Genomic DNA, 27,509 nt, shown 5'->3' on the forward strand with positions numbered 1-27,509 from the left:
TAATAAGTGAAAGAATAAGATCGCAGACACAAGCGGCTGAAATGAGTTATCTCCTGAGGGTGGCTGGGTTCAGCCTTAGAGACAGAATGAGAAGTTTAAACATCCGGAGGGAACTAGGAGTAGAGTCTCTGCTCCTTCACATCAAAAGGGGCCAGCTGAGGTGGTTCGGACATCTGATCAGGATGCCTCCTGGCCACCTCCCTTTGGAGGTTTTCCGGGAATGCCTGACAGGGGAGGAGACCTTGGGGAAGACCCACAATGCACTGGAGTGATTATATATCCTGCCTGGTCTGGGAATGCCTCGGAATCCCCCAGCAGGAGTGGGAATGTGTCACTGTTGTGAAGGATGTCTAGGTTCACTTGCTCAACTTGGTACCGCCACAACCCGGCTCTGGATGAGCTAAATAAGATGGATGGTTGGATGGATGCAGTATGCCTAATTTGTAGGTTCTTAGCATATGACGTCACACAGCAGCGGGGAACACTCTTTGTGGGGCAAGAAGTGATTTCAGCATAGAGACACATAGCATTCAAAGTGAAAATTAAAACATTCTTAATTCTTGGGGCGCAGGTTGCCCAACGGTCAGGCCTCATGAACGCAGGCAGCGTACATTGGTCCATGGGGACTCTCTTATCCCTGTTTCTGACTCTATCCACTGTACTCCACTCTAGAAATAAAGGCATATAAAGCCCACAAATTATATATCTAAAAAAAAATATTATAATAGGAATTAAAAAAAAAACCTCTGTCTAAAGTCTGGACAAGCAGAGTCAATGAACGCTCATGTGTGGTTAGTTTAAATATTGGTCCAGTTTGATTCAGTACAGTTTCATCACGTTTTAGCACATTCAACTTTGATCTTACCCCCATTTCTCCAGCTGGTGTCCCGCTGACCTCCAGCCTCGCTCGTTGTGACGGGAAATCTGTCTCTTTAAAGAGATCCAGATCATTTGGCCCAGCTCAGTAGAGCTGGTTGTTTGGCTCTGAAAAGGCTCTTCATTTTGTAGCATTTCTATTTTTAAATATGGATTAAACAACAACAAAGGATGGCAGAAAGGAAACTGGCACTCAAACGGGAGCTAGCTACAGTGGCTGGCATAGCATCATAGCTCAGGCTCGTTCATGAGCAGCACATCATTACTCGGTCGCTTACCTCACAAGGTTTATTCAGTTGATAAGCTATAACTATATTCCAATTAAAAGCATGCTTGTGGGGGCTTATACAGCCTCTAAGCTCAGTATAAGACCCATCAAGACTCTTGTCTCCCTTGATCTGTCAAGAGGATGCTAGACACTAGGAGGTCCGCAGGACTGAGTAGTGTGATCGCCTCAACACTAGGTAAATCTGTTAAACTTCGGTAAAAAAATCTCTTTTTGGTGAACTGTAGAAATTTTCTGATGATTTAGAGCTGTGAAGTACTAACTTTCCTCTGTTCCCATTTATTTCTTATGATTTTCCCCCACTTCCTGACCTCCAAAGGACATTCAGGATCACATGATTGCTTCATTCAGAATGTTCAGGGTTCATGATGGGCCCCCTTGAGTGTGTGGCAGTCCAGGCAGCCACCTTCATCTGATGGTACAGTTGCACATTTAGCCATTATTTAAGGCAGATATATGATTAATACAACAGATATGAACTACTGATACTGATACCATGCTGATCATATTGTGCATCCGTGCAGATGAAATGTTGAGGCTTAAAGACTGTGAGTGGATTTTCCAACCACAGCACACTTGTGGGGGATTTCCAGGTTAGCTAAATCCACAGGAAGACATTCTGGGTTGGGTTATTTAAGCAGAGCACCATGCCTCTGTAAGGGAAACAGATCAGATACACATCATTAGTACTGTTTAATGCTCTTAAAGTTTTACATGTTCTGTTTTTAAATTTCATTAGCACTTTGAAATGCTTTATGAATGCATGGTGCCCTGTAGATGAGCTTACTCGTGTGGAAAGCAGGCGAGTTGATGAAAGGGGCGTGAGGGTGAATTAATGTAATTTCCTGCTGATTGTTTTGGATGCTGTTGGCCCGACTTTGATCCACATTCAGCACAGAGCAGATCAAATGAGACGTCTGTTGTTGTGATCAAAGAGCATCCATTCATTGTCACACACTTTAAACTGATCCGTGGACGTGTGATTGTGCAGCAGCGGGTGTTAGAGAGGGCTGGGAGTCGGATCTTGTGACAGATAGGTGTAAGGTTTTTAAGAGAAACGAGAAGCCAGCAACAGGAGGAGGGTTTTCTTTCTGTGTTTTTCCTCTCTCTGTCTCATGCATTCCTCACTCTTCCCGTCTGTCTGTCTGTCTCTCTCTCTCTCTCTCTCTCTCTCTGACGCTGCAGTAATCTGTTTGCTTCCCCTCATTTGGAGAAGCCTCTCATTATCGAGGGGCCCGCTGAGTGACCTTAAACATCCACACAAAATCATGAACACATGCACACTGACACATGAAGCTGCTCGCTGCTCACGCTGCGTCTCCCTTCTTCAAATGCTGATATTAATGCCAAACAGTGAGGGATGTCTGAGCCTAATTTTGGAAATAAGACACAGAAAATCAACACTGAGAATATGAAGCATGCTTCTTAGCACAATTTGAAGTTCTCTTATCACATTTCAGCCATACAGACCTTCACAGAAATGACAGTGTTTAGTAAAGAAGTGGAAATAAATCTGCTTGAGCCAATCCAGAAACGACTTTCACAAAGCTATTTTCTATTTTTACCACATAAGGAGCTAAATACCCTCCATTTTAAAGAGAAATTAAAGATTTACCTTTTTAATTTATGTTTTAAGAGCAGCAATCCCACATGAGTTTTTATCTTAGTTGTTTCCATCCCCCATAGTGGTTTTGATGTTACTGTACATATTTTCCTGTTATTGTGTCTTCTAATGCTTTTATATCTGAGTATTGGTCTTAATCATTGAAGTAACCTGCATAAAAGCTGAAACACAAATACAGTTACTTATTTCAAGTTATTGCAGAATGAAGACTGTTTCAGTCACATCAAACTGTACAGTATGTAGTGGTTTAACAGGACAATGTGGCCTCCCTGTGGTCTGAACCAGCCAGTGCTGCATTCATTCATAAATACAGAGGTGGAAAAGTACACACTTTCCTTTCTCTGCAGGAGTATAGTAAATACATGTGAAAGAAAGACTGCCAGAAGTAGAAGTATAACCACAAAACAAAAGAATAGCCCATCCCAATTTAAAGTCACAATATGTAGCTTATCCTCCTTAAAATAGTGGTCAATCTAACAACACACTTGTTAGAACAGCCTCTATTTGATTTTCACAGAGCACCTTCACTTTAAATGTAAAAAAGTGAAACTCTAAAGGGCATTTCTGCCAGCCTTTTGGATACAAAGCTAACTGAGATTTGGTTTTAACTAGTGCTGTTACTTTATAGAAAAAATTAATCAAGTTAATCACATCCCTAGGCTGTGATTAATCATGATTAATCACATTTTTAAAAACAGTTTAAGTATATTTTGGTTTTTAGATTTTAAAGGTTGTTATTGTCAAGTGTTTTTTCCTTTTTAATTCTATGCACAGCACATTGAAAGTCCTGATCTGTGTCCTTAATGATACCATTATCAATACTTTCTATACTTTGGTGGAAAGGTCAAATCCTCTTTATAGGGCACAAGTATCTTCTGTTTCATTCAAACTTTAAACTCCAAGTGGTCTTAGCTGAGTAGTGCTTGAGTTAAAAAGCTATGATTCAGTCTGTCTGGTCACACTGGAAAGCAGGAAGTGACTGCTTTGAACTATTAAAGAAGCACTCTTGAAAGCTGAAGGCTGGACTCAGACTTAGACGAATTCAGTCAGATTTTTGCTGAACTGCAGCATCGCAGCTCACTGTCAAACCTCGGGCCTGATTATGCATTTTGGGAATAACAGTGTTCTTGTTGTGTGATTGTAAGATTTTAATTTTTTAAGAGGTTGTCCAATTTTTCCATAGTTGGAGTAGTCGTTGTAATCACTTCAGGTTGTACAAATTCCCATGGCACACCTTGACATGCCTCAAGGCACACCAGTATGCCTTTCCACACCATTTGAGAACCACTGCCCTAGAGGTCACTGTCTCACATGGACCTTAACAGCTCTGTTGATCCTCTGTTGTCCTTCATCATGCAGGTGGAGACAATCATATACCATAGTTTCTATTCTAACTACTCACAATTTTCATCAACAGTTCAGAAAGGTCAAGTAAAGTTCTGCTTTTTAAAATTGCTATTTTTTGTTCTGTTTTCTTGCTCTGGCTTGAACTGTTGGCTACATTGCTCAACACTACCCATTGTTTGGGCCACATCTGAGAGAGAGCTCCATCCGTATCTGTAGGAATGTATAGCACAGCAGAGCCTCAAAATGTTAAATTTTGTCCTATTACTTTAGAGTTATTGGCTGTTATTTAAAAATGAGGCAAATATATTGATTAAAAAAAATTAGACTTGAATTCTGGAGGTTTTTTTTTTTCAAACCTTCTGAGCCCCTCTGGCTGCGGGCTTGAACTAATATGAGGTCTTTGTTAGTGTGAAGGTGTTAACAATCCACAAATTACCAGAGCTCTATTAAAACTGTAAAGGGGGAAACATGCAGATAATTGTGTAAAATGGAAGTAAAAGTATAAAAGGATTCGACAATTAACTATGAAGTACATTTAAACATTTTACGAAGTATTTTTGGTTGTTTATAAGGACAGAACCGTCTTTATTGAGGTCAAGGTCATAGTTGAACATTCAGAGGAGTACATTCAGCAGTAGGAGAGATGTACTGAGTTCAAAATCAGTTAAATACATACAAGAATGATTGATTGAACTCAAAAACACAATAAATAACCAAGGACAAACATGGAAAGACTTGAGGTATCTTGTAGTTTCATACAGTAAATAAGGATAAACAATCTATTTTAATATCAAACTCTTGCATAGACAAAGAAACTGTTTACCTGCAGTTTCATTCCATGTTACAATCAGTAGTTTGCTATTTTTACTAAATATTGCATAGAGGATTCTCTGAGGAGAGGACTACTAAAACACCACTGCGGTTTGTTTATTAATGTGGTTTTTCTACACACTGAGTCATCGGCCCGGTGCTCTGAATGGCGTTCATGATGGACTGAACCACGTCAGAGGTGGAGCCTTGGCCTCCCAGGTCAGCAGTGTGCAGCTGGAAAAAGAAGGAGAGGAGAGCAGAGCAGAAGGACAATGTGAGCAGAATTATTCTATTTTTTAAAATTTGTTACAACATGCATTAGGTAGATGTTTAATGTACTGCTTTCATTCTTGCTTGATTGTCTTTGTTTCCGCCATGAATGGATTAAGAATACAATTAAAAGCAGATCAAATTCTCCTGCCAGTGGTATCCAGACTTATGACCAGGGTTTTTTTTTCCACCCCTGGAGAGAAAAGAGATGCTGTTGAGCTTGAGCTTAGGTTGTGGGTTGACCCGGGTTGTGTCAATCCTCCTTCCCCTCTGATTGTGCCCTCAGGCAGCTTACTCACTGCATCTACACCTTCCTTTAGCCTCAATTTTCTGCCCAGTACTGTATTTATGCCTTAATAATTTAGAAAAACTCATGGTTTCCTCCATAATTTCGAGTTTTTTTCTCAAAAATTAACAGAGAGTGGCTCTTAATACACCATTGTAGATGTCCAGAAGAGGCCAAGTGCAGGATAGACGTATTTAACCATGCACTGAATTACTGATATTGACATCTGTTAGTTTAAGTTTGTATCACTTAGGCCAGGTAAAAGATACATTACAGTATTCATGTTGTGTCCTGTTAATATTTTAGGATAAGATGTGGAGTGATGGGGTCATACCCGTGTCTCTGTGACCGTTGAGATGATGGCTCTGCGGATCATGCTGGCATAAGCGTGGAGCTTCAGGTGATCCAGCAGCAGACAGGAGGCCAGCAGCATGGCGGTGGGGTTTGCCGTGTTTCGGTTAGCGATGCTCTTTCCAGTGTTCCTGGTTCCCTAGAAAAACACAACCAGAGTAAAAGAATGAAAGAGCATTTCAGGATTTAGAAGCTTTTTTTTTAGTCTCAGTAATTCTACAGCGTGATATGCTGCTTAGAAATTCTGGAAGAAAAATGATGGTTCTTAAGTGCTCACTTATGTTAGGTAGAAGAGATAGTCTGACATATTTTATCCAGATGAATGAATTTCTTTCTTTTTTTTTTTAAATACTTTTCAAAACTAGATTTTGCCTGAAATGGAAAATAAAAATCATCAAAGGCAAGAGGAACCATAAAAGCTTCATGGTTATTGCTTTTATGTCAAAATTCTTTTTAAAGATTTTTCTTTTCTGCCTTTATTTGGACTGGATAGCTAAAGATAAACAGGAGATATAGAGGAGAGAGAAGAAGAGGGAGACATGCACTTAATGGTGCCGAGACTGGGAAAAGTCCTGCGACCAGTGTGTTGAAGACTACGCTACCCACTGAGCTAAACTGGCTCCCAATGTGTCCAAATTCTTTAAATTTGGTTGTTCAACCCAGTGATTTTTGTGGATTGGTGTTTGTGGATGGAGTTTTGAGACCGTAGACTCTGGTTGTTGATGAATAATCTGTTAGTGTGTGGTTCGCTGTGTTAGATATCTCAGGGACTGTAAGGATTAAAAAATAAAGAAAGTGTTTTCGAGGCTTAAAGCTGCACAACAAATGTAAGTTTTATTGTTATCTCAATACAAACATTTGCAATGAAAATATGGCCAAAGTCAGACTTTATCCTTAAAAAATATTCTTCTTAATGCAAAAGGAATCGTCATGCTTAGTGTAAATCCTCTAACCGTTTCAAACACAGCGTAGTCCTCTCCATAGTTGGCTCCAGGAACCAGACCAGGTCCACCAACCAGCCCGGCACACACGTTGCTCACGATGTTGCCGTAGAGGTTCGGCATGACCATCACGTCAAACTGCTGAGGCCTGGAAACCAGCTACAAACGGAAATTTAGAGCATCTTTCAGGGACATTTTATTCGGATAAAACTGAACTGAACTATAAAAATTCTAACAACATGAATCAGAGTCACTTTGACTACCTGCATTGAGGTGTTGTCCACGATCATGCTGTCAAAGCTGATTTCAGGGTAGCCACTGGCGACCTCCTTACAGCACTCCAGGAAGAGGCCGTCACCCAACTTCCTGCTCCGACAAACAAACACATTAAAACCTGCCGTGTTTATAGAGAAGGAGAAATAATAATACAACGAGAGACACTGACATGATGTTAGCTTTGTGAACAGCAGTGACTCGTCTGCGTCCTTTAGCCCGAGCTGTCCTGAAGGCGTAGTCAGCGATGCGTAAAGATTTAGTCTTTGTGATGATCTTGAGACATTCAACCACGCCTGGGACGTTCTGCTAAGACAAAGAACGAGTGAGTGGTGGTCTTATTTTTTTAAAGATTTAGACACGACTCGCTGTATTTCACCATCACACCTCGTGCTCCAGGCTGCTGTACTCTCCCTCTGTGTTCTCCCTGATGATCATGATGTCGATGTTTCTGTGGCGTGTCATCACTCCAGGCAGAGACTGACAGTGCATCACGTTGGCGTACAGATCCAGAGTGGTGCTGCAGAGAGGGGAGGGAGTAAAGGTCAAAGAAGGAGAGAGAAAATAGAGCACTGTTTGTTTAACAATAGTGTGTGAGATGGTAAAAGATGTGATGTGGCAGACCTACCGGAGCAGGTTGTTTCTGGACTTGTAGGACGGTGGCAAGTTGTGGTTTGTTTCAATGTTTCCTAAATAAAACAAGAAGATGGCATTAAAAAGATGAAGATGCTGAAGTGGGTGCTTTAGAACGAGGCAAAATAAATACATTTCAAAAAAAGTCTGCACTTCTGTTTTAGACTTTAGTTATCTAATTTTTAAGAATAATTACCCTTACTATATTTTTTAACTAAATTATTTGCTTTTCATTAACTGCTTAACTGCATTAACTTTCATTATCAGCTTTTAAACCAATGAAACAACACAAACAAAAAAAGAAAGAAGTCCATTACATTATCTATCTATTCTCTAGCATTATGTATTATGTAAATTGCTGATATGACAGGATGAATTAAATGAACACTTAAATATTAGTATGCAAAAACATATGACCTAAATGTGGTTTAAGTATTAATTTAAGCATGCAGTGTTTGATCTTAACTGCAAAATGTTAAATTGTGAATCTAAATTTAGCCCATGTATGGAAGTTTTATCACTAGACACAATTCAAAACAATAAAAACCTATCCTCACACTGTCCAGCCACTAATTTTTTACTGGATTTAGGTCTGACCTTTGACTCGGCCACTCCAGAACATTCACCTTTTTGTCTTTAAACCATTTCTGTGTAGCTTTCTCTGTGTGCTTTGGGTTATTGTCTTGCTGGGAGATAAATCTTCTCCTAGGCCGTAGTTCTCTTGCCGACTGAATAAGATTGTCCTCCAGGATTTTTCTATATTTTTCTTTCATTTTACCCTCTACCTTTACAAGCCTTCCAGGGTGGCTGCTGAGAAGCATCCTCACAGCATGATGCTGCCACCACTGTGTTTCACAGTGGGGATGGTGTGTTTGTGGTGATGTGCAGTGTTTGGTGTCCGCTAAACCTAGCGTCTTGTCTGATGGCCAAAAAGCTCCATTTTGGTCTCATCAGACCAAAGAACTTTCTTCCACTTGCTCATGGAGTCTCCCACATGCCTTTTGGCAAACTGTATTCCAGTTTTAGTGAGCTTTCTTCAACAGTGGCTTTCTCTTTGCCACTCTGCCATAAAGCTTTGACTGGTGAAGAACCCGGCCAACGGTTGTGGTCTGCAGAGTCTCTTCCATCTCAGCTGCTGAAGCTTGGAACTGCTTCAGAGTAGTCATAGGTGTCTTGGTGGCCTCTCTCACTAGTCTCCTTCTTGCACGGTCACTCAGTTTGTGAGGACGGCCTGATCTAGGCAGATTTACACATGAGCAATATTCCATCCATTGATGATGGATTTAACTGAACTCTGGGGGATGTTTAGTGCCTTATACTTTTTAATAACATTTGGATTATCCAGTGACTGGACCTTCCAGACACATGAGTTCTTATACTACAATCACTGAGACACATTGACTGTACTCAGGTGATTCCCATTTCACTAACTGTGAGACTACTAGCACCAGCTAGCTGGACCTCTGTTGAATTAGGTCAGTCACTTTAATGGGGGCGAATATTTATGCAGTCACTTATTTGACGTTGCATATTTACTTGACATTACTTTGTAGAAAATTGTTTACACTTTGGCATTGAAGAATTTTGTATTTCTGTTAACTTTAGAACAACTGAAGTATTTCAAAGTATTTCTGTGTTTGAAAACTGCCCTGCAGTACCTTGTATGGGCAAAAAAGGGTGATCCTCTAAGCTAATTAGTAAAAACCTGAGGAAGATGGTGAATGGGGCCCAATGATCTTAGCCATTAGCTCACTGTGCTGCTGTGATTCAGTGCAGCATCACAGAGCTGCTAGCTTTACTGGAGACTGTTAGTCATCCTTTTAAAGTAATGAATACACTCAGCTGTCAGTACACTATGAACACTTTACTTAAACTGATCCAGTCCACTGAAAAGACCCTGCAGTAAATCCTGTCGACTTTAAAGAAACGATGTTCAGGTTTTCTTTAGGAGGAGTTGATTACACTCTCTGGTCATTCTGGAGGCTGCAGTATGTGGTGCTTTTGAATTCGCACATTATTAAGAGAAATTTTTTGTTTACCCCAACAAAACAGCAGGAACACCAGCAAGTTTTAAAATAGCACAGCTAAAGAGCAGCACAAACTAAAGCTGCAAAAATGATCTAAAATTTGTTCTCTGTTCAGGCTCTACAAGAGGTCTCTTTTACCTATGTACCTTATAGCTTGACAGTATTTTTTCATTAGACACATAAATAGTATATAAATCAATCCTGCGACCAATGCATTGAGGACTATAGCCTCAGCAGCCTGCTCCACTAACTGGGCTAAACCAGTGCCCCTGACTGTTTGCATCTATGCTTATTTTAAACATTCCCAAACCCTCATTGGAACATGATCACTCCAAGTCAGGGCAAATTTCAGAAATGTACCTTTCAGTGCAACTCCATTGCGTCTGATAGATACTATGGCGCTATTTATGTCATCTTCTGATGCCATGGTTGAGTCCACATTGGCAATTTCAAAATCCACTGGCACACAGCAGAACCTGATGATGAGAAACAGATGGAGGTCCTAATAGTCTCTGTGTAAGAGCTGAGTCATTTAGAGACAGTGGGTCAAATTACTGACCTCACTCCACCACTGATAGTGAATTTTTGTGTTTAGGATGTGTGAATACTCACCGGAAAAGTTCACGAACATGGTGTGCCAGCTCAGGTCCAATGCCATCTCCAGGAATCAGAGTCACGGTGTGCCGGCCTCCGTATCGTGCTGGAGGAGGCTGTAATGAAAACACAAACTCAGAAACTCATCCCAAAATAAACCCAAGTTCATCCCCTTTAAAAGCCAAGGCTTTAGGAAAGATGACTGTACACTTAAAAAATTCTTATTCATGACTTTTCTAAAAGCTTCTCTCTGTTTGTCTTTAGCAGCTTTACTTACGATGGTCTGGCGTGGTTGGGTAGATGGAGAAGGGATTCGGAACAGAGGAGAGAAAACAGGAAGGTTAGTGGGACAGAGAGGAGGGAGACACAGAGCCCAGCAGCTTCCTGGTGCCATCACAAGCATATTGATGAGACAAAAACAACATTGATATTCTTGTTGCATATGCAGTGAAGACACAATGACAAGTTTGATCAGGGAATTTCCTTTTGGGTATAACAGAGGGGATATCGGGTTTGAAAAGTCACAAAGTAAACCAGGTATGGCATTTATGCCACATAAAAACTCACAGTGTAAGTGGACTTGTGTCTCTGGTTGCATGCAGCTGCACCATAAACCTGTGAAAAGAAGAGCTTATTTAAAGAGAGAATGTAAGTATTCAAAATCGAGTAGTGAAGTTGCACCACGATAGATCACAAATCTGTGTCATATTTTCTCTTAGTCCTGGGATAACTTACTGTGTTTTTCCATTGGATTTAAAATGTAAGATGATGTATCCCTACATAGGCCTTTCAGATGGGCAGGGACCTGAACCGACTGGCATGTTCACACCGAAGTAATACGAGTTTCTTTCTCTTATGATCTACTTGCATCTTTTTAAAATATTTCTGCCAATCATTTATGAGAGCAGCTTTTATTTTCCCGTCTACTTTCAGCATTCTTTTCCCTCTCAAAAGTATTGATTCAGGCACGGTTAAGGCACAGTCAGGGTATAAAAAGTATCGATTTACAACTGGTTATCAGGAAAAACCCAAATCATGCCCAACCGTAATGATTGTAAACTACCTATATGGGTTTTCTACAACAGTGCAGTTGCACGCAGAGACCTTCAGTAGGCGCCAAAGCAAATCAAACTGAATTCCTACATATAGTTGCTTTAAAAGGGACATATTTTACCCTTTTAAGACTAGTTTATATTGGTCTCAGAGGTCCCCAAAACCTGCCTGTGAAGTCTGTTGCTGAAAAAACACTCCAGTGTTGGATTTTTGCATGCCTAAAAAGCCCTCTGTTTCAGCCCTGCTCAGAATGAGCTGTTTCTGTGTCTGTGGCTTTAAATGTTAATGAGCTGTCTGACTCCGCCCCTCTCAGGAAATGGATGTGGCTTAATGGATGTGGCTCTCCTGATTCTACTCTCGGCTGAGAGGAGGATCAGGAGAGGAGGGCAGAACTTTCTTCAAAGTGGGGAGGGCCAACTGAACGTGGGGTCGGGGATAACTCCCCACATGACATCATAAGGGGGGAATCTGAGAACGGCTTGTTTCAGCACACTTTTTCTGAAATGTGTGTGTGTGTGTGGGGGGGTTGGTACTTGGGGGATTGTAGACAGGCCAGGGGCACATATTTTTTGTTAGAAGAGCCTGAAAAAGTGTTTTTTTTTTTGTTTTTTTTTTTTTTTTTTTTTGCACAAGTCCCCCTTTAATATCTGGGATAATGATGCACTCCAGAAAATAAAGTTGCTAATATTCACATCTGGGATTTTGGATTGACCGAATTTAAGGCTTTTTCTTCCTTAGATGACTTTGTACTAAAATATTTTTTGATAAATAACTAATCAAAAAATAATTCTGTGTCTTTATGAATTTCTGTATGACAGAGTGGTGGGCTTGTTTGGTACTATGCAATTTAATATAAGACAAGTTTTGCTTATTTTATTACTGCATTTACTTGTGATGTTTTGCAAGAGTCTACTAAGTTAATTTGCCGTTCATATTAAAAATAAACTTTTGAAACACAGTGCCCGGTCTGTGTTTTACACTTGTGGAATTTCGAGAGCAGTATTTCTTGTTAACTGGAAACCACAAGTCTTTGCATAATTTATGACTCTGCAGGGAGCAGTTTCAGAATGCATTAACAGTCTTATCTCGCTTGGGAAAAAAGAAATGCTGCTACATACGCAGGATTTTCTCTCTGCAGGGATTTTTGGTTTAAATCACGTTGAATCCTAAAAGGAGAGTGGTGCTGAAAGGACAGCGACATTAACCCGGCTAGCTCAGTTAGCCAAATAACCAACCGTTAATCAGCTTAGCTTCACCTACCGCTGTTCTGAGAAAGTAACAGGTAAACCACTTCAACAAACAAACTAACAAAAAGTCTCTTTTACAGTTCATTTGCTACTCATTAACTCATACACTGCTCCTACCCTGGCCAAATGGCAGCTGAACAGGGGCTTCAGGGCTCCGGACAGGGAGCGCACAGACCGGGCCGTCATGTTCTCTCTCACCTCGGATGTAGCATTGATGGACGGGCGCGGGGGCGTGCTGCGCGCTCCCGCTTAATCTCTCCCCGTCTCTCTCACTGAAACACTCACAGCAGTATACTACACCAGCCTTCACATGATGAGCACATTCACTCCTCCACAAAGAGACTTTTATTCGACATAGTTCCCTTTTTAATCAGAGAGGATGCGAGGACAAAAAGATACGCACACAAAGTAAAGTTGAGGTCCTTCGAGTAAGCTTCCTGTCGTCATGGCAGCTCTAACAGAAAGCCTCGAGAGCCCGGTGGCCTAGTTAGTTTAGTTCCCATTTTTCCCGAAGCACTCTTTACCTCTATAATGAGCCACTGGGAGGCGGCATATTCGCAGAATTAGATTTAACGGCGCAGAATCATTCTACCTGTTACACCTATCAATACATTTTTCTGTTATTCAAGTAGCACCTAATTCATGCATGTTGCCAAAACGTAATGGTTTGCACTTATTACAGCCCACCTGAGTATTTTAGCAGGTAAAAAGGGCAAAAGGTGGAGTGTCAGTGTCAGCCTATGGTTTCAGCTGTTAGCTAGCATTATTTATGGAATATTCAACAGTTGACATGCAAAAGGAGAGATTATAAGAACAATGCTGGGGTGAGGTAACGGTCGAATAACAGCGTTAATACTTGAAACACTTGTGGGCCACTTGGAGAAATTACACTCAAGCTTTTTCAACGCCGTATAACCGTTGGTTTGCTCATACTGGTAGTTGTAGTTTTATTCTGGATCTAGATAGTGTTGCTACGCCGTACGTGACGCATCACAATACTACATTTCCCAGCGACCCCGCTGCCGCGCCTCCTCCTTCCACTCCCTCCACCTTCCCTCCCACTCCACTGGGCCGCGAGGAAGTCGCAAGATGGCTGATGTCGCTTGGAAGTAATGTTCCCCTCTGCAACATGAAGCCGTGAGTGTGGAAGAAAGCGAGGGAGGCACCATCGGGCTTTTATTTTTATTTTCTTTTAGTTACTTTTATTTTATTTCGTCAAACATCCATCTCATTCCGCGTCGTGTCGGCCCCGGACTTGTCTTCGGGAGTTGACGCGTCAAATCACGCCGGGGACCCTGCCAGCAGCTAAGAGCTAGCCACACAGTTAGCAAATGTTAGTGCAGCCTAGCAAGACAGCCAGGCACATAGCTTGTTAGTTTGTTTTAATTGATATTCAAACACATGCGAGCCAATAAGATACCTACCGCTGCTGAAATTTGGCTGCGTTAATGCAAAATAAATGTCAAATGTTTTAGCTGTCAGATGAAAGTAACGAATTTGCAAGCTGCTCGGTTAAACATCATGTCCGCGAACTGGCCATCCAGCCTATGGGTTGCTAACTAATGCGCAGTATTGCATCTGTTTTATGTGCACAAACCAGCAGCTAAGTTATTTTAGTGGCGTTTTTCAACAATATCCACCACCTCGCTGCATTTCCGTTGTTTACTGCCAACTACATTTGTGAAGCTGGTTCTGTTAAAGCCAAATTATGGGAGCAGGAAAAATGTTGAACTTTTTCTGGCTGTAGGTAGCTACACTGGCCTTGCTGGCATCTAACCAAAAATCCACAGGGATGGACACTAAACTGAGCAGCCACGACCAAAACTGAAAAATAAGCATTGGAATAAGGAAAGATAGCCGACACACTGGTACAACAGTGCATGGTGACACATTTCACAAGTGAGAGTGACAGAGAAGTTGTTTTGCAGGGTTAACTTAACCACAGTTAGTCACTACATCGGAGACCAGTTAGCTTGCCTGCAGTGCACAGCTAGCTACTGTCTCGCCCCACATCACATTACAAACACGGCGTACAGGACGTATTCAGAGCCCGCTCCCGGCCAGACACACAGGCTCAACAACACCGTCATGGGAGTTCAGGGTTTTCAAGAGTATTTAGAGAAGCGGTGTCCCGGGGCCGCAGTCCCGGTGGACCTCCTGAAGCTTGCCCGTACCGCGGCCCGCCAGCCCCCTCACCACCATCACCCACACCACCACCCACATCACCCCGGGCCCATGCCTCCCCCGCCCCCGCCTACCAGGATCCTAATCGACGCTGACTCCGGCCTGCAGCGCCTCTACGGCGGCTACCAGACGGACTGGGTGTGCGGGGGCGAGTGGAACGCCATGCTGGGCTACCTGGCCGCCCTGTCACAGGCGTGTCTGTACCAGGGCGGCCTGGAGCTGGTCGTGGTTTTCAACGGCACATTGGGGAAGGAGCGCTGGCCCGAGTGGGCGCGGCGAGTTCAGGGCCAGCGACAGACCGCGCAGCTGATAGTCAACCACGTCGGCAGCAAGGCCACCCCGCCCCCGCGGGCATGGTTCCTGCCCCCGGCCTGCCTCAGCCACTGCGTCCGCCTCGCCATGTTCCGCTTCCGAGTGCGGGTGAGCAATGTGATCATGGCTGTGTGAAGTTGTTGTATTGTGGTCATATGCTGTGTCATTAATTTAACGCTTGGCCTTACTTTTTGCACACCCAGCTCGCATATTGCATCACGTTGTGTTTTAACTTCTTCCAGTTAGGGCAGTCACACTCCCAGAATTTGAACTTTAACATACTAGTAAAAAAATCTCACGATCCTGACCAATGTTTGGATCCCATTGCAACAAATATGCCTTAGGAAGCCAGAATTGGATAATTTATTGCTTCTTATTACCAAAAATGCAGCCAGTCTTCTGCACCCTCTCTAAACAGCATACAACATTTTTGCAATGGCGGTTCTAGAGTAATTTGTAGGCAAAAATCTGAATATAAACATTTAGATGTTGTAAGTGCTGTCAGATAGGTTCCCTTTAGGGAGGTTTCCTACTGTCATTGCAAACTTTGCATATTGAGCAGGTGTTTCGGATTTTTGTTTTCCAGCCCTTGAGGGGAGGCCCTACTGGCCTGGGGCCATAAGCAGAGGTATATAAGTTTAAGACTGCTGTACACAAGTAAAAGTAAAGTTGCAATAGTCAAAAATTACATATTTAGAAGGGAAATTACTGGCCTATAAATCTCAAATAAAAGTGAAGTATTTCCATTAAAGTTTGCTTTAAGTACTGAGTAGCTGCAGAGGAGTTGTGCAGTAAAATGTGATCTTTTCTAGTTGGCAAAAACAACATGAGAATATCATTCTCCAACCAGGCTGTTCAGGTAAAGTTACACCTAAAGTGAAATGTAACAGCTGTTTTGGGATGTGATGTAGAATCATTCTCTTTCTATGTTAGACTGACAGTCATGTGCTGTCAAAACCGAACAACTTGCCAGTTTCATGCCAATGAAAGAAAGCTAGAACCTCCTGCTTTTTCACATTATTTTAAGTCAGTAATTGATGCTTTTAAAATTTGTAACAAAGTACAATACTTACTCAAAATATAGTGGAGTGAAGTTATTGATTTCAAGTTGTACTCAAAAAGTACAAGGACACAAAAGCTTCTCAGTTACAGTAATTTAAGTAAATGTAATTAGTTGCTTTTAACCCATAAGCATTTGCCTTTGCCTTAAGCTTTGTTACTTGATGCTATAAAGCATTTATTTAAGAGGCATCATTGTTAACATACTGTATGGTATGGTAAAAGTTTTGACGACTTCAATGATTCTTATCTGTTTGAAAACTGAAAAGAAGTCCTAGGCACCCTAATATACTCTTCTTAATCACTAAGAGTAGCAGGCAATTTTGCATTTCATTCATCTCCTTAGCACCTGTCTTATCAAACAGACATTTTATTGAATTATGAGTACGTTAAGATACTATTATATCTTTTACAGCGCATATCAAAAAAGATTGATGTATCAAAAGTAAGACAGTGGTAGTCAGTGACACCCCTTCAATACTACTACAACAAAAACTGTCCTGGGAAACCCATTGTTTGTTTTTTTTCTTGTTTAAACTCACCAAAAAAGCAGGACAATCTCCTGCGCACTATTAAGTGTAAAAGTAAATAAATAAAAACATAATTGATCGAATGAATGAATAAATAAAAATATAGGGACCATGTTTGTTTGGAATGAAAGAATGGAGTCATGTCAATGGAGTCAGTCCTCTCCTATAAGTTGTCTTACAAAATATAGGTGCAGTTTTTAAATCTATCACATTTGCTGTTTTGCGGTAATAGTCATTAAAAGAAGAATTTATGTATTTAAAACATGGTGTCATAAAAGAGTCAAAGCATCAAAATCTTTGATAACCTCATTGCATCTGTAATTTCTTTCAGTTTTGCAATGGGGGTTCATCAGCAGGACGTATTTTGACATGTCCTCCCTTTATATTAAGGCAGTGTAAAACCTCAATGCACCCTTAGCTATTCTCTTAAATTATTCTCTTTCATGTCAAAAGATTTACAGCTCCAATATCACAAGAAAAATTAACATAAGGCACTGAGCTTGCATGCAGTGCTGAAATAAATACATTAATCTACATAAAGCCCGTACATGTAGTGCTTGCTTTGCACACCGATCTGATCCAACAAACAGGCTGTTTGTAGCCAGCAGAGCATGGTTTTTCCGCCTGTAACTGGCCTGCCCAGCTCTTGTGGTTGTATTTCAGATGGTGGTGCGCTGGGAGGATGGATGTATTCAGCTCAGCCCATTTTTTTTATAATGCATGAAGCAACGGCTGCTTTCCTCCATCCAGCTACAGTACAACACGGGTATCTGGTTTAGCCTATATATTACATAACATGAACCCAATGAACCTTTCATACATTGTTGAACAACTGCTGAGTGTATGGACTATTTATAGGCCTCCGGTGCCTGACAGTGGTGCATTTATAATGAGTTATTTCATCCCATTCAGTCAAAAATATTTGAATAAATAGTACATTTTGTGCATCTGATTCATTGCATGCTATCATATTAAAAAACAGTCTGTGAAGAGAGGTGTAATTCTTCTGTCTTGCTCTATGATTCTCCTGCTCTACAGAATAAGAAATGCATCGGCTTGCCTCCTTGTGCAGGCATCTTATGGGTGGAAAGTGCATCTTAACATCTTAACATGTTTTATAAAGGAAATGACTCATACCGTTATGTTACAAGCCTTGTATAAGTGCAACTAAACCGTTGATAGCCTCTTAACAGCTCTTTTCGTTCAACTTCACCCAGCTGTCTCTTTATCTACTCTCCAATCTGCCTGCATGCTTGTATTAAAAAAACACAATGCCATAGTGTATCCTGTTTGAATAGAAAAAAATCCCACCCACATTACAGTAGAGCACATTCTGCTGCTCCGTACATGTGCAGCATCGTTACTCACAGTTCCCATGTGCACTTACTTGTTTTCACTGCTTGCATTCTGAGAAACTGGACTATTTCTGCAGCTTTAAGTATCTCATCTCTGCTTGAATTACAGTGTTTACTTACAGCATTGCTGCTCCTCAGCATGCCTTAATCCTTCTCTGCTTTACATGTGCTGCACATCCACTTAGTTTTTTGATAACAGATAAATCCATCTGCTTATTAAATGGTTATTAATTGTACATGGATATATGTATATCTGCTTGTTAATATGGCTATTTTTAATCTCATTTTGTGTGGGTAATAACGTTTCCAGCAGTCTTTCATCAAACAGTTCCCTTATAATGAGCTTTCAAGCTCCTGGTAGTGTATTTATATTATTAGGTTATTACCTAATTGAATATATTTTAATTAACTGAGTGTAGTTATTAAGTTTGCACATTAAATAAGTCAGCTGTTGATTAATTCTGGCATATTTTGAAGCTCTCCTGCTCTCTGGTATTAACATGCACCTCAACCTCCTGTTAGATTCTGCAGGACTGTGCTCTGAAGCAAAAATGCTGCTCTTGTTCAGGTATCTGCATTAATGTCAGCTATTCACAACAGATGGGTGGATTATGGTGCGTTTCCACCAAGCAGTCTGGTTCGGTTCAGTACAGTTTGGTACAGTAAACCCTGATGTCACTTGCATTTCCACATCCAGTGTTCATCTAGCCTCGATAGTAGTGATCGGAATTCCATCTCTTTTTAGAGATCATTTGGCTCCTTCCAGTAATTTGAGTCAGTCCTTTGGCTCCCACACAGCTCCTTTATATCTGTTAAACAACAAAAAAGGGAAATTGGAAAAAGGCTCTCAAACAGGAGCCTGATCTTATTATTGACACAAAAAAGTCTGTTTGTAGAACCAGCTTTCCTACATAACACATGTTACTTTGCCTTGTAACTTTTCATAAATTGTGTAGCCATTTCAATCTAACCTGCACTCCAAAAGGTCAGTTTGCTAAATGTTAAACCACTGTTTCCTTTGAAATTCTCTTCATGAAAAACTGAGGTTGAAAAGCTGTTCTGCTCAGTACAAAACATGGCACATTTTGTTTCTAAGTTATCACTTCTGTTGCATGGGAAGTGATGATTTTTTTTTCGACTAATCCAAAGATTACAGTGTCTGGCACCATTCTTTAGAATCAAATAGGTATGCTTATTACCAAAACAGAAGGGTGCCTAAAAAGTGGGACAGTACAGATCAGCCATTTTGATATTTTGTGGTACCATTCCCATCTTTTTACTGTGGAAACACAAAAATTGTGCACCAAACCAAACAGGACCAAGCAGAATCAGATCCTTGAGGTGGAAATGCAGCTTTAGAAACCCAACCCAAATGTAGGCCTGTTTGTTTGGAGCAAACAGATTTTCAATTGTTTCAGGAATGTGGAGGAGAAATATTCAAAGTGTTCAGCGTCAGCACTAGTATCTGTCTTTGATGTGTTTTATTAACAGAGTTCCAGCTGCAACAGGTTATTGATTAAAAGTCCACTATTAAGTTAATGGCCAACTCTTTTGATAATCTGTTGAGTAGATTAAGCACATATTTAAGGACAAATGGCATTAAATACTTTGGATACAGCTATGGAAAATGACAACTGTTTCAGGACACCAAGTGAGTTCAAACATCAGATTCTGCGGTTTAAAAACGGGGGAAAAAAAGGAAAAACTGACTTTGTGGTGTTTTTCACAGTCTGACAAATATAGAATCTTTGGTTTTCTTAACCAGTTATGTTCTGCAGAAAGAATATTTTATCTCCAAGTCTGAAATTGGGAACATTTATTTGTGCAATTTAATTTTGATAATGACTTAAAGCTGTCATGTTTTAATTTTGACCTGCTGAAGGACTGCATTTATAAACAGGTGCTTACTCTGCTACAGTGCATCAAGTACGTTTCTGTTTGACATTTGTCATGGTTCTTTACAAATACAATAAATTAAGCTTTACGCAAATCCACAAAGAGTAGAACAAAACAACCACGTTCTAATGTTATCTTTGTTTTTAATGGATATGTGTGGATTTTTCCTAATTCTTAGACCTTTTCTCACTGTAAAATTTAACGCTAGAACTGTAAGAGGTCCCTCTACACCTAAAACAGCCAAAGAGCACCGATCAAGTGTAATTATTTAACTGAAGACAATGAACAGCTGATTAACCGCAGAAAGAGAACAGGATCACTGTTGGGTAATAATCTGTCCCTTCCAGAGTCGTTTTAGAAATGATCACTCAGTCCTGAAACTCCCTACTATCAGTTTCTTCCTCACTCAAAGCACTGAGCATGTCTAATGACACTTCACAACACTGAATATCCTTTTTTCCTATGTTAAATGTTAGTATACGACTTTTGATTTGGCAATGCAGCAATTGAAAGAAAAACCTGATGTTTTCATCCATGGCGACATCAACCACTCATTTACTGTTGTAAAATTAAACAGAAGGAAATTCCTACTTTGTTATGGGGTCACTTTAACCCCCATGGCAGTTATAGGTATTAATGCTTATTTTTAAAAGCTGGATTTATGTAAACAACTGTCAACAACACCAGGTGCTACATTAAAACGATTTTTAGGAAAAGTCAAAAACTGACAAACTTTGTTATTGTGCAGAATTGAAGAAGAGCTATGTGTAAATTTTACATTTACACAGATTTCAAGACCAAACAAGTAATACAGCGATGGAGAAATTTTTTAAAAATCAACTGGTTATTTACTTGTTTGTTGTTCATTTGCACAGGGAGAAAGACAAAGCAGTTATACTAGTACACTTTACTGCAGCACTGACAGCCTAAGCTTACAAAAATGAATAGTTGCATCCTTGGATTGAAAATATTGTTTATATATTGACTTCCATTATGGGTTCTAACTTATTTCTTAGTTGCAGATGTAGCTTTTTGCATTAAGGTTATGCCAAAGAAAGTACTCTGAGATTGGAAATAGTGCTGCATTATTTGCTAATGTCCGATTACACTGGACAGTATTGTGATTATGGTATAATGCATAAATGGTATGATGAGTAGGGTTGCATGGCGATGCAGGTGTTAGCGCTGTTGCTAACACAGTAAGAAGGTCCCTGGTTCGCTTTTCGGTCAGGGCCTTTCTGTGTAGAGTATGCATGCTCTCCCCATGCATGGGTTCTCTCCTGATACTCTGGCTTCCTCCCACCACCAAAGACATGCTCGTGAGGTTAAATGGTGACTCTAAATTGGCCGTAGGTGTGAGTGTGACTGTGCCTGCTTGTCTGTCTCTATATGTTAGCCCTGTGATTGACTGGCGACCAGTCCAGGGTGTACACCACCTCTTGCCCAGTGACAGCGGGGATAGCCCAGAACCCGTGACCCTTCAATGGGATAAGCGGTATGGAAAATGGAAGGATGGGTGGTATCATGAGTCTGCTTGCTTGGTTATCAAGGAAAATGCAGAGAATAATGATAGTTTTAAAGGGTGTATTTCTCAACCCAAAACTTACAAATATTAAGAATGATATCAACAACACAAAACCTGAAGATTTTACAGAACTGCTTTCGATATATTCCAAAAAATAAGCTTTTTCTTTTTTCAAGGTGCTTCTATAAAGTGCAGCAGTGGCATTGTTGTAAAATTAAAGGCCTTTCTGCAGGCATTTTAGTAACCTTTAAAGTACTACTTAATACAAAAATAAATCTGTCCTTTTATGTGATTGTGTATTTGTACAGCCTGACATTGCAATTGTGTTTAGGTTAATCGTGCAGCACGATTTGGAACTGGTATATTTTTCCTTCTTATGCCTCATTAGTTGGGTATTTTCTTTATTAAGTGATGCATTTTTGGTCTGTCAAATATTGACAGTAGTAAAATTTATCTGATAAAATTTCTCAAAGGCCAGGTTGTCAGCTTCTTAGGTTTCTGTTTTGCTTGATCAACTCTAATAGCAAAATACTCACCACACAGGTGTGTGATACAGAGAAAAAAGGTTTCACTTGCTTCCACAAAAGATGGAAACTAGCTGAAGTTTAAAAAAATAGTGGTTAAGTTTCCAGTTGGTAACAAATCTTTACTTGTTGTGTCTATTAACTAAAATAGGGCTTTTTTCAAGATATATTCTTGGGCTTTTCATGCCTTTGTTTAGAGAGGAGGACATTAGATAGAGTGGGAGAGACTTGCAGGAAAAGGGCCACAGCCTGTGCACATGGGGCGTAACCTAACCACTATGCCATTTGTGCTGTTAAAATGCTGATTTTACAAGAAACATGTCCAACTTTGAAATGTTGCAAACACAATGTGTTCTTGCAGGATATTATCTGCTTTAAAAGAGGACACAGTGTTTGTTGTAGTTTATGCCAACAGAAGCCTGAGTGTGTCCCCTCTCTGCCTGCAGGTTGTACAGACTTTGGAGGACCACCACCAGGAAGTGCTGTCTCTGTACAGAGACTTTGGATTCGCTGGCCTCATCGCTCAGGATTCTGAGTTCGCCCTCTGCAACGTACCCGCCTACTTCTCCTCACACGCGCTCAAACTGAGCTGGAATGGCAAGAACCTGACCACACACCAGTACCTGCTGTCTGAGGCCGCCCGGCAGCTCGGGCTCAAGACACAGCACCTGCCCTGCTTCGCTGCTCTGCTGGGTGAGGAGCTGCAGACACATGCAGAAACACAAAATAAAACACTTAACCTGCATTTATCTTCCTACCTCTGTAGGACTTGAATAGATAAGAGAATAGTGATAACTGTTTTAATACCTAGAGAAAAAAATCCAAGTCCCCTGCACTTAATTTTGGGCATCTTTATGATTTTTAAGCACCAAAAAAAACATTTTCAAAATGCACAAAAAAACATGATGGTGCTCCCTCTTTCTTATCTGTCTATTTTAAAAGATACATAAATGTAACTTTAGCATTTTCATAAAATGCCCAAATGGCTACAGAACATCAGTAACTGCAGACATATGAACTTGAGTGTACCACTGCATCTCTCTGTTTACTTACAGCAGCTTGTGGTGAAAAGTATGACTGAAGTTCTGACTTTCTTTATTTGTGAAGCTTGAGTACCTTTTGATACTAATGAATGTGAAATAACAGATTGCATAATTTTAAAGCACTCGAAATCATTGAAGTATTGAAAGTTTTGACAGCCTCAGTCTCCTGTGAGTTGTATTTTTGGCCCCCTGTTGTGTCTGTTGTCCTTGTTCATTGATAGAGCAAACACTGAATTGTCTCTCTCTTGCAGGAAATCATATTCTGCCTGATGAGGACCTGGCTGCCTTCCACTGGAGTCTGCTGGGACCAGAACACCCACTAGCTTCTCTCAAGGTAACATATGTTCAAAAGTTCAAAGTCCTCTACAAACCACCGCTTCCTCTTTGAAAATATTAGTTAATATAATCTCTTAATACTGGACTTTGTCCAATATTGACTAAAGCTCTGATTAACCTCACATGTAAATGAAGCAGATCTGTACTTTTGGTATACTTTTATATGTTTCCTGTTTTATTATTATTATTATTACAGAAGAAAAACTGATTAAGAGATCAAGTTTCAAAGTGGCTTACTAGAAACAAAGTGCTTTTATTGGGGAAAAAATTGAAATATTGATTTTATTTACAGTCAGAGATAGTTTGCACATTTATAAAGGATGAAGTCTTTTTTTGTCCAGGGCCACCCAAAGGATGATAAAACATTTAAACTGCCCAAAAAAATCCACAATGTGCAGTTTGTGTAGGGCTGTATTCCAGTTTTATTATCATTTGTTTTCCCCAGGTAAAGTTGGTAATCCTGTTCAATTTCATGTACAGTGGTTGAGCACATTGATAGTTGTGAAGGACATACTCACATCCTGTAAGTCGCGTTTCTTACCGCCTCTGCTCACTTGTAGTATTTAACTGGTGAGCCTGTTCTATCAAAGCGGCACTCCACAAGGTTTTGTTTTACCTAAGTGTAATATTGTTTTCTGTATGTTTTATGGCCTTATGAGGGAGAGAAAATTGTAAAAGGTGAAACCACCAACCTGGTCCTTGTCATTATGCAAGTTCTGAGCAGTGAAACAGCCAGTTGCAGAGTTCATAGCTTTCAAACATGTGATTGATGCAGTGGCCTGGAGGGCAGAAAGAACTCAGGACAGTAGCAGCTTTAATTGAACAATATGTTGCACTGCAGGGCATTTTATTGTATAGCTATTCAAAATAATGCATGTTTATGTCACCTGGCAAATATGTAAAAACTAGTGCTGTCAATTGATTAAAAAAATTAATCAAGTTGATCACATCATTATGCTGTGATTAATCATGATTAATCAAAGCATTTCTTTAGTTTTATTAATTTTTAGATTTTTAAACATTCTTATTATCAAGTGTTTTTTTTTTCATTATTTTAATTTTATGTACAGCACTTTGAAGGCGCTTTTTACTAAAAATGTATCACTATTATTATTATCTTTAACATTTAAAATACTACCATTTACTTGCATTTTCATTTGAGATAAATTAGTTTAAGTATGGCGTTTAAATTAAGAAATATTAAACAAACTACAGTTTTTAAACTTATTTGTGATTTGTAAACCAGAGTGTCTTAATTCACTGAGCAATAATATTTATAAACTGCAAACAAGCCCAGAAGACAAACACACCAGGTACAAAATAACTTGTGCTGTGAAGTGAATGATCAGGTGTGCTGTTACCCCGAGGTAGCTGAAGTTGCTGACTGATGTCCAGCGGTCCCTCATCAGTGTAGTCAATGCAGCTCGGGCCAGCTGCTCCACTTTAGTTGCCTTTTTAGCTGTCATACAGTTCACGGATTCTTCTGACAGTAGTTCTTGTAGGTGTTCTGTGGTACGGGTCATCCGAGGTGACCCGGTTTTGTCTTAAAGCCCCTTGTTGTCAACGATGTCAATGGTCTGCAGTCTGTGGCGACCCATTAGCGATTGCAATAGTTAGGTTAGATGTCGTTTTGGGGAAAAATCAGGATCTGTTGGACTGTGCCGGTGTAACTTGATGTTAAGGCGTGATCCCATGTTGTTGTAAGCATCTTTGCTAACATTAGCAAAGACGCGCTTTGCCTGGAGGTGGTACTTCAGACTCGTGCTTCGATGTGAAGACAGCTTACTGCCGCAGTATGTACACACAACTTTTGTTTTATCCAGGTGTCCGTTAGGCAGTTTTTTAGATCGAAAGTTGCCGTGAAGCAGACCAGGGTCTGTCTCCTCACTCATCACTGCTGGCTGCGTTTAACCTGCCTTCAACCTTTATTATTCATACTTCAGTTATTTTTTTAACGCATTAAGCTTTCTGGATTAATCTCAAGCATTAATGCTTTAATTCTAACAGGCCTAGTAAAAACATTAATATTGATTTGAATTGTAACTTTTTCTCACTTTAGGCCCTTGTACAGCCCTTGGTACAAAAGAAAGCTAAAATGAGAGAACTTAAAGTAGGAACTTAGCCCCAGTAATATTTTGGATACCGTTGTATCTAGTGTAGTGAAGAATCTTCTTACAGGATTTAAGTCCATGAAATTAAAGCTTAATGCATTTTCGATGTGCTTGGGTCAGTTATGCTGTTGTTTTAGAAGTGAATGACTAGACATTCTCCTTCATTAAATCAATCAATTAGTGCATTATCTAGTTCACATTACTGGGCAATTATGGCAAAAATTTAAGCCACAATTAATTGAACTTTTAACCTTGTCTCCAATTAATGAGCGATTACCATGATTATCATGTTTTATATATGGTCAATATCTCTACTGACCTATATTTCCTGATTATAGATTAACCCTAGCTATCACATGCAGAGGTTTATGATTTGAAATAAGAGCATAAAGTTTCTCCTTTGCTGAAGAGCGCTGTATATGACGCTACAGCCGTCATCGCATTGTGCATTCAGGAGAGGTTTGTTTGCTGTACACGCAGCATGAAGCGGCTCGTGTGTGTATCCATGCCAGAACACCAGCCTTATAAAAGTGTGATTCTAGTGGGGCAAATTAGACTACTAGTATGTTGAAATAGATAAGACTTTGGTACTGCACCAGAGTCAAGAGAACTGAGCTGATCGTGTAACACAGTCAGCTCGTGTTTGAGTTTTTCTCCATGACGCTTCTGTGACTGGCTGTCACATGACTACTATTTCCTCTTTTTTGGGGGTTTCTAGACAGGCATACTTTGTGACACCTTGCTGGGGATGATGCATTAGTAGAGATAGATTTGCAAGGGAAAAAACAGCTGGTTTATGTTGGTATGAGGCTCTAAATGTTGGTTTTGATTATTTTTCAGTTAATCGCCCAGCACTAGATCACTGTCAGCTGTGAGTCAGTGTTCTGGAACTGTAAGGCTTGTTAGCCCTGTAACCCCTAAGCCATTTTTTTAACCATTGTGTCTCCTCTAGACTTTTTGTCTTAAAAAGCTGGTAAAACATCAACCCTGTGGTGCACAGACTCTGAACATCCTTTTCTTCACAACAACCTGGGCTTTGAGAGTAGGTGTGATGCAGTGATGTCAGTGATGTCAATTTTAAATGAATTATGGGATCATTGCTACCCCATCTCTTTGGATCCAAGGAAGCTTCAAACTACTCACAGTTTTGCTGAAAAAGTCCTTGCACTTTTGGGGTTTTGAGTCATTATTTAAAGTGCAGGGACTCTGAGGGAGACAGCCTCTCTGTGTCTCTTTCTGTCTATCAGGAGTCATTCAGGCAGTCTTTTCCAGTTTTTAAGTCTGTGCACATGCGCTGTTCAGTAAAGGAACAGCCTGCCATTGGTTGTCAGAGCCCAGTTGCAATGCATTCTGGGATATAAACAGACAATATGGCGGGCTAACCAACTAATTGCAGGAGTGATTGAAAAATTGATTATAAATGGATTAAAAGACATCCAATATCTGAGTTACTGGTATGGATTTAATCTTTAAAGACCCTAGAAAGTCAGCCAAGTTCCAGGCTTGCTAGGGAACGTTCTGTAAGAGCTACGGAGGTGTGGATATCATCATTAGAATGGCACAACAGAGGGTTTTTAGAGGAAAAGCAAGTGAGTGGTTATGATTTCTGATTGGAAAGTTATTTTACTTTGAATAACACGTGTGTCTTCTTCTTGAATATGACCACGCTGTCAGAGGGTTAAAACACAGTCATATTTTGATGACGTTAACACAATTTTTGATGTCAGGGTTAGGAGAAGACTGCTTGGTGATACGGTCAGGTGTAACAGACAGAGCAGATTGTCTAACAGCATCAATCCACTTTTTATTTCTCTTTGGGTTTTTTTTTCCCCACATGGTGTTCTGTAGAAGTATAACCCGAGGTCATCTCCTACTCATAGGTTAGTGCAGCCAGCTGAACAACAACTTTCATTCATTTGAAAAAAGAAAAATAAAACTGATTAAACACATAAGTGGCCGTTAAGAACATCAACTTCTCTACAGGGAACAGGAAGACTTTCTTCCCTGCTATGGGGC

The 27,509-nt window shown here is 40.2% G+C and overlaps 2 protein-coding genes across 5 annotated transcripts in view; one reads left to right on the plus strand and one right to left on the minus strand.

The window, feature by feature from the left end:
* Nucleotides 1-4,702: 4,702 nt before the first annotated feature.
* LOC121517468 (isocitrate dehydrogenase [NAD] subunit gamma, mitochondrial-like) lies at nt 4,703-12,865 on the minus strand. 2 transcript variants are annotated; one of them, XM_041799259.1, is made up of 12 exons: nt 12,736-12,865; nt 10,886-10,933; nt 10,596-10,601; nt 10,337-10,434; nt 10,085-10,200; nt 7,693-7,753; nt 7,452-7,584; nt 7,237-7,370; nt 7,055-7,157; nt 6,804-6,950; nt 5,834-5,989; nt 4,703-5,177 (listed from the first exon to the last, which is right to left on the minus strand). In XM_041799259.1, the coding sequence occupies exons 1-12, from the start codon at nt 12,802-12,804 to the stop codon at nt 5,064-5,066; spliced, it is 1,185 nt and encodes a 394-aa protein (XP_041655193.1). In that variant the 5' UTR covers nt 12,805-12,865; the 3' UTR covers nt 4,703-5,063. The 2 variants fall into 2 exon arrangements, with proteins under 2 accessions (XP_041655193.1, XP_041655192.1); XM_041799258.1 differs by having other exon boundaries at nt 7,237-7,373.
* Nucleotides 12,866-13,691: 826 nt separating this feature from the next.
* Nucleotides 13,692-27,509, plus strand: part of fam120c (family with sequence similarity 120C) — a 49,652-nt gene continuing 35,834 nt past the window's right edge. For all 3 annotated transcript variants that reach the window (XM_041799255.1, XM_041799256.1, XM_041799257.1), the window contains exons 1-3: nt 13,692-15,222; nt 22,450-22,696; nt 23,298-23,380. In XM_041799255.1, coding sequence (XP_041655189.1) covers nt 14,707-15,222; nt 22,450-22,696; nt 23,298-23,380 — 846 coding nt within the window. In that variant the 5' untranslated portion in view covers nt 13,692-14,706. The remainder of the gene's footprint in view (nt 15,223-22,449; nt 22,697-23,297; nt 23,381-27,509) is intronic.

The sequence above is a fragment of the Cheilinus undulatus genome, linkage group 11 (genome assembly GCF_018320785.1).
Source record: "Cheilinus undulatus linkage group 11, ASM1832078v1, whole genome shotgun sequence".
NCBI lineage: Eukaryota > Metazoa > Chordata > Actinopteri > Labriformes > Labridae > Cheilinus > Cheilinus undulatus.